At 39.9% G+C, this 7,817-nt stretch overlaps 1 protein-coding gene across 1 annotated transcript in view; it reads right to left on the reverse strand.

Annotated features, from left to right (window-relative positions):
- Positions 1 to 6,212: 6,212 nt before the first annotated feature.
- The window catches only part of LOC138032729 (uncharacterized), a 1,904-nt gene continuing 299 nt past the window's right edge, over positions 6,213 to 7,817 (reverse strand). Inside the window, exons 1-2 of the mRNA XM_068880438.1 lie at positions 7,583 to 7,817; positions 6,213 to 6,221 (exon numbers count right to left, since the gene is read on the reverse strand). The exon at positions 7,583 to 7,817 is cut by the window's right edge and continues 299 nt beyond it. Coding sequence (XP_068736539.1) covers positions 6,213 to 6,221; positions 7,583 to 7,817 — 244 coding nt within the window. The remainder of the gene's footprint in view (positions 6,222 to 7,582) is intronic.

The following is a 7,817-nucleotide window of genomic DNA, read 5'->3' on the forward strand; positions in this document are numbered from 1 at the left end:
TCGATCTGAACTCCTAGACACTTCTACGGCCATAGCTTTGTAGCTAGTGGCTACACTATAGTTACTATCGCCTTCGATTCTCTTTACTCCAAGAAATATAAAAATTAAAAAAAATAATAACGGCTCCTCCAAGTCTCCAGCAGCCCTGAACATGCGAGTACTGTAGCACACCCTCTCGGTTTGCTTGCACCGCGGAAAACTAGGTATAGAAGCTCTTCACTGCAATGGTCCCAGCTGTAGCTTCACGGCGACGAAAGGTATCCAGCGGTGCCATATTAGTTGCTGGTTGTTTTTAGCACCGGATGACTCAAAAATAAAACGCTGATCTTTCGGATAAAATTTGACCCAGTGAAAAAAAGAAAAAAAAAAAAAAGGAAACCCCATTGTTTTACGAACGAAATAAGTAGCAATGTAAAAGTGGGATTATAGACGGGAAAGCTTCAGAATTTCTCTAGGAAATGAAACTGATGGCGCGGATCATGGCGTAATCGATAAGAGCGTAAACGAAGGTAAACTGCTGGTAACGTCAAAAACAGTTGTCGAGATAAGGGGTCTTTCATTTGAACTCGGTTCTGGCAGATTTAATAGATTCTATGCCATCTAATGTCACCTGTAGCTCCAACGTTTACCATATGCGAGATACAATGACTGACTTTCAATAACACATTGCTTTTTTAAGTAAGCAAAGACAATATGATACAATATAATGATCATGTAACCTACTCCTTGTGTTTAGGTTTCTCCTTTCAAAATCGAAGCCAGCTGCCGTAACAATAGCTAGTTATGTTAACAATCCTTTTCCTTATCATTCAAATTTTCTCTTTCCCTGTTCCGTTCTTTTCGTTAACTGCTTTCCGTTCCGTTCTCTCACAGCTGTGATTCCCTTGCTAAATTTGCTTGCTTCTATAATTAGCTCTCCATCTTGCTAATGAAAACTCTGACAGATGTCTTTGTTGTTCTTTTCTGATTCGCTAAACAACAGCTGTTGACAATCAACGCGGGCTTTTCAACGGGTTTTGGATGGACTCGCAGTAGTCTGGGCATGCGCGTAGTTTCTAACATGACCTCAGCGCATGTAAGTGACATTTTAGTTGGTGAAACAATTATCGTGGAAAATTAAAGGGATGTTACCCCCTCTGAAAGTCATGAATGGTCACCCAGTAATTAATTCACATGTTGGCCATATTACTAAAGAAAGAAATAAAATTAAAATCACTGAGAAAAGAAGACACTATGAGATTAAAATGCCCTATTCTTAGAAAAATGCTTCATTGATTAAAGCTTCGAATTCTTCAATTCTTCTTCATTGGTAATATTTTGTTCTTGAACGATTTGTTACCGACCATTTCTCTAGTGCATGATGTAGATCGATGTAGACAATGTTTTAAAGACGGGCTGCGCAAGTCTTGTCTCCGATGTTTCTTGCCAAAAAATGGCCGACGTCACGCAGTACTGCCAAACTTCTACAAGCTAAAGATTGTCTTGCCAACGTCTGGAGTATTTATGCATCAGTCTATTCCAGCAGTGCCCATCCCCCCCCCCCCCGGGCTAACCCCCGGGCATTAGCATTTTTTTTTAAAAATGGGCAAATTCCCCGGGGTGAGGACGAAGAAAGAGGGCAAATGCCCCGCCCCGGGGGATCGTCGCCTTCCAATAGGCGCCTGTATTCACAGGCTACTTTGTCTGTCAAGAATCAAGACATCTTAAATGATCTTTCATCGCATTTTATGCTCGCAAGATCTGTCTTGAAGATTGCATCATTTGAATTCGCAATCCTTCAGTGTTTCATATAACTCCGCTTTCATGAATTTAAAAATTGCTAGGCTAGTTTTGAATGCGAAATGCGAAGTAGTCGTGTTTACGCAGTCTTCACGTCAGTGATTGTTTTGTTATATTAGTTCACCTTGTCGCTTTTATATATTCATATGCTTACAAGTCTAAATGAAGAAATACCTAAAATTGAGAAAACATACCTTTAAAAACATCCACAAGTTTTTCGAGTCCGTGACGGACAAGCCAGTCTTTAACGAAGGCCTCGTCTTTTCCGATAAACTCTTCCATGTTAATTCGAAAATACGTGTGTCAAATGGGGTAGGCTAATGCCCAGCCCCCGGGCTGCGATAAAATTGTGAATGCCCCACCCCCGGGACTGACAACTTCAGCAAATGCCCCGCGGTTACCCGAGGGGGGGGGGGATGGAATTGATTGATGCATTAGGGGCAATTTTGGCTTTGCCTGTCTTTCATACAGTGATAATTTCTGTAAGGTTTGTGAAGAAAGGACCTTGATTAAGAAAATAACACAAACAGCGGTGATAAACATTTATTCCAACGCATTTTTATAAAACCTGACGTTTCGTATGTTAGTCAACACACATTGTCAAAAGTGACCGTTACAATTTTTTGAAAACTATATATAGAGACTTTGTTCATTCAAGAGCTAAAGCCTCCCTTACGGTCAATATTAGTAGTGAGAAGTTATTGCTGTTTTAGCTATTACCCCTCATTATGTCTAGACACGTATTGCTGCAGATCATTTTTCTCAGTCTAGGTTCCAGACCCCTAATGTTTACGATATATATATATAGTTTTCAAAAAATTGTAACGGTCACTTTTGAAAATGTGTGTTGACTAGCACACGAAACGTCAAGTTTTATAAAAATGCGTTGGAATACAATGTTTATCACCGCTGTTTGTGTTATTTTCTTAATCAAGCTACGATGGCCTAAGAACAAGGACCTTGATCTTTGAAAATAATAAGCCTATAATATGCATATATCACATCCTAATGCATGATCAGTATTCACGTTCGAGTCTATACTAAGACCACTCCGTTTTGAAACAATCCTTTACCAGCACAACTAAAAAACAGCACATTCATTTTGGTATGGATAGAAATTTGTAATGAATTTTGAATTTTGTTTAAAATCTTGCTCCAACTTCTGAAGTTTCTTCCTGTGTACTTTTAAAAGCTAGTCCAGTCCCGGGGTCCAGTCCACGAAGTTTTATTGTTGCTGAGATAACTGTAGCCTCCCACGGAGACGTCCTTACGGTTTCGTCACGCATTTAAGATAACTGACGTTCGCTTTCGGTAAGACCAATTACTTTAAGCACTTTCTTTAAGTTACCAATTCGGTTTTCAAGACTAGACAAGCGTTTTAATTGAAACAAAAGTGCAACAAAAGAAATTGTTTGCATAAAAATGGTCTTGTTACACTGAAGTAGCTAGCCAGCGAAAAACTTTATTGGGCAAATGACAGCAGTGGTCCATTCACAGAAACGGAGAGATGACGTGACGTCACGCCTGACTGTGATCTTTTCAATCTTCAGATATTTTGAATAATAAGTAAAGGCTATTTTTGTCCTCTTCGAGATCTTAAAACATTTTCAATTAAGAATTCAACCACAACATTAAAATGGGCGTTTTCGTTTTCGTGCTTTTGGCCTTGTCAAATATATAACGACCCTCGTTTAATTGTTAATTGCTCCTCTAATAATTTATGCAGATAATTGATAACTACTTCCTTTCGCAAACAACTCATGAGTCCCACCTCTTCCCTGACTCTAAATTCTGATCACGTCTCACACATAGTCAACAGGATTATTCCGCCTCAAAGCACTTCACTTCTAGATGTGTTATTAATTTTTAATTTGTTTTCAGAGGCGATATGAGACTTCAGCCAAAATTCCGGAAATTTCGGTTTAATGTCAAGTGGAACAGTCATTTTCCGGAAATCCTTTTGGAAAGTGTGGAGTTCCTCTAATCATTAACTATGCTCTAATCTTGAGTTTCGCGCGAAATCGAGTGATAAGGGAAGTTAAGGCCTGGGAACCAACGTTTGGAAATGGAACATTTTATGGTGATTGCATTTTCATCCGTATATGTTTTGTCCAAGCGAGAACAAAAATTTCAAGATCAAAGACAAACACAGTTATCAGTGTGTACGGACCCAATAAAGAAAATTAGTTCTCGTTTCGAATTCCGTTTGCAGTTGATCATAGTTCTGCACAACCTACGGTACTTTTGCTTCTTATTACTCTCTCGAGGGGCTTAATTACGCGCCCAAATCGCAATTTACACGGGTGCGTCGATTGCACGCGGGTTTTTTACCCAGTGCTGACTCATGAAAACTCTGAATGATCCTTTGGCAACTTTATGAACGGTGAACGTCCCCATTTAATTTAAGAGAAGACAAAACCAAAGTAGAAAATAGATATTGGTTTGAAATTGCGATGACTATGTTTCCTTACTTGCTTCAAATTGAAAATGCGAAAGCAAAACAAAAGTATTCGCAACAAAAAAAAAAAAACGAAACTGTTTGGGTCTTTCTTTTATTAGCTGGTTGAAGCCGAATAGCAACGTTTAACGCTTGATTTCCATATGATCTGCAACGGTTTGCGATTGGTCTGCGCCACGTCGCAGGCATATGGAAACATCTGTCCCCGGCGTCTGCGGCGATCTGCGGCACACGGTCTGGATGATCGGGAAAGTTGAATATAGTTTTACTTCCCCGACCATTACGACGTTTCCGACTACAGGCACTGTTACACTGTGAAATGTTTCGTGCAACTTGTCTCGCAATGTTTTGGCGACATTGTGCCGGGACAAGTTGCACGAAACACCCGAACGTTTCACCCTGCAACGGCCAAAATCGTTGCGAAACAAGTTGCAAGAGCCGTTGCCGAACACAGAATTAAGTTCTACCTTTAGTGCAAATTGTCTCGCGACAATTTTGGCCGTTAATTTGCAGGGTATGTTCAGGCATGTTACACTGTGAAATGTTTAGTGCAACTTGTCCCGCCACAATGTCGCCACCACGTTGCGAGGCAAGTTGCACGAAACATAATTAAGACAATTTTTAAGGCAAACGTGTGTCTGAGATGATCTATGTCCTATCGTTGACACACTATTGTTCGCCTTGAAACACGTCCAATCAGACTTAGTAAGTTCTTGGTTTTTTTCTTCTCGCTTCGCAGAGGATTAGTGAATGGTACGCTTGTCCGCGATCGCTTGAGATTTTTAAATGGAAATATTTGCCCTTAAACCAGGCTTTAACTTCTCTCAACTTGAGTGCTAGCGGATGTCGTCAACAAAAATACTTGCAGCTGTTTTTTAACTTCCTAGGGTGGTTTGCCACAAAAGGATAAACTTCCCTCAACACCTGTCTCTCTTAACTACGCACCAAGTAGTTACGTTCCTTTTGGGCGATATTGAAACCGTGAAGAAGTGGGCCGAGCTTTCTGAGTTATGTTCTACGATAACGTGATAGATAGCCTGCGCTCGCAGACGTATTTCCGGTTGTCGGAGAGATTAAGCGACAACCGGAAATACGTCTGCGAGCGCAGGCTACGTGATAGAAAGACAATAGGGCCGTTTATACGAGAGAAAATAAGCCGCGGCTTACTCTGGCCGCGGCGTGCATAATACGCGAAAGAAACTATTTATACGAGTATAAACTCCCAGGCCAGGATAAGCCAGGGCTTGAGAAAGCCGTGAACGTAGATTTTGTACCATTTATACGGGGTGTTCGCGTCTTATGTAAGCCGCGGCCAGAGTAAGCCGCGGCTTGTTTTCTCTCGTATAAATGGCCCTAATATAACTTTAGTTCCAGTGTTGCGTAAAAAAAATTAAATGTCACTCTTTCCTGGAGCGTCTTTGCTACATTTTGTCGTAGCATCGAAACAAATAATATAGAAGTATGTCAGTCATTTATTGAGAAAACAATCTTAAGGTAAAGTGGTTCTTTCTGAATAGATTATATTCACAGACTTAACGCAGCCCAATGAACATAGCACGGACTTCCGCAAATTCAGGCTCCACTCCAGCGTAACAAACCAAGAGGGGCCTGGGAATAGCCATTTTACAGTTCCTTGCTCAGTTACCAGGCCTTTGAATAAAAGCGAGGCTGGAGTTGACCTTGTTTTGATACAAACCTCACTGCGTTTCTTATGTAAATAGAAACTGGTTAGCATTTCAACAACATGATTTACATAAGAAAAGCAACGAGGTTTGTATCAAAGCAGGTTTTTTTTAGAAACACTTTCCCGGGAAACAGCCTTTCCTCCCTGAGTACGATTAGTAAATCAGCGCTGAAGATTACGCATTTGCCATTTCGTATAAATCATAGGCAGCCCAAGCTCGCGTCACTACAGACAGCCCTTGAGAATTTAAACGCGTTATAAGACTTTGTATGGGAAATAAAATACAGTCGATTATGAAGCCTAAAAAATGCTCAATTTAACGTTCAATCAATAAAATAAATCAAAATATGTATCCTCTATATGAATGAAAATTATTAAGTTTTCCATGCCGACTTACATTTCTTTGCAAGATTGAGAACAAATTTTCCGGTTGATCAAGTTTCGACCGCTTCTCGCGTAATTACTGGGTTGCCAAACCCAGTCGGAATCTGCGTTTCATTTCTCCTTTTTTAATTTGTTTTCCCGTGTCATGAAAAGTCTTTCCTGTCCCTCCCCTGCTAAGTAGTGTCATGGTGTGTAGAGTATTCCTTGCGTATGTTTTGGTCAATTTAAGGGGGTACTTTCTAATGCGTAGATTTTATCCAGTGGTCACAGTAGAATATTCAACTTCACCTGCAATGGCGTCGAAAGTTCATTATAGCGCGAATAGCGTTTAAGTGTATCTTTAAACAAAATATACCCTTATGGAGCTCAATAATGGAAAGTCAATCAGATAAACAAAATAGGGCGTGAAAAAAAGAACATCTGGAATCTAGAAACCGACGAGTAATTGTCTTTGATTATCATAACAATTGCATCTTTTGCCGTAAAAAATCTGGATAGTAAGTCATTTTCAAGGGAATTACCTCGAGAAATTACCGTATTGTTTTGTTATTACAGGGCTAATTTTTGGTGTTTTTCATCGTAGACGAGAGTATATTAAAATACAATAAAAAACGTTCTCTGGCTAAAAATTTTTTCAAAAAGAATATAAGCTTTCGGCTGTCGATCTACAGCCTTCCACGGATAAAACGTTGAATGTGAATTAGTGAAATATATACAGAAAAGGCGAGATAAAAATGATAAAAAGAACAGAGTAAAGGTATGAAAAATGATGGCTATTGTTTAAAAAGAATTTTATACTGATTAGGAATCGGCTTAAAGTTATTGTCAGCATGCTTGGTAGAAGAGGTGTGCCAGGACTCTAGAGTTTTCCTAACACGAAAAGAGCCTTTGTCTATAACTCGAGAATGGTTGAAATCAATGCGATGACCGAAAGACCACGCATGTTTCGCAATGTTTGACCCATTAGCACATGTTTTTACATTCCTAACGTGTTCTTTCTTGCGGGTTTCAAAGCAACGGCCAGTTTCACCTATATAACACCAATCACAATCGGCACAGGGTATTTTATAAACCACGTTGGGTTGGTGTTCAATAGCTGGTCTGAATTTAGGAGAAAGGAATTCTTGTTGTAAAGTCTTGAGGGGCTTATTTACAACTCGGATATCGTGTCTTCGAAGAATTCTTGTTAGAGGTTGCGTAACACCATTGATAAAAGGAAGGACAGCAAAACCGTTAGGGTTCTCTTGAGGCGTAAACCATTTAAAAAACATGCCAACCAATTCTTCAGGTGAAGGGATGGCATGTGTGGTTGGTTTGGAAAATTTCTGCTTTAAGATATTGGAAATAACAAAGGAGGGATAGTTGTTGGCTCGTAGAGCATCAAAGACGTGATTGATTTCGGTATTTTTCCCTTGCGGTGTACTTGGGAGTTTAATTGCGCGGTGTAGGAGGGTCTCAGCTGTGCTGATCTTGCGGCGTTTGTCGTGGTGAGAAGAAAAGTCTAAATATCTG

The sequence above is a fragment of the Montipora capricornis genome, chromosome 2 (genome assembly GCF_036669925.1).
Source record: "Montipora capricornis isolate CH-2021 chromosome 2, ASM3666992v2, whole genome shotgun sequence".
Classification (NCBI taxonomy): domain Eukaryota; kingdom Metazoa; phylum Cnidaria; class Anthozoa; order Scleractinia; family Acroporidae; genus Montipora; species Montipora capricornis.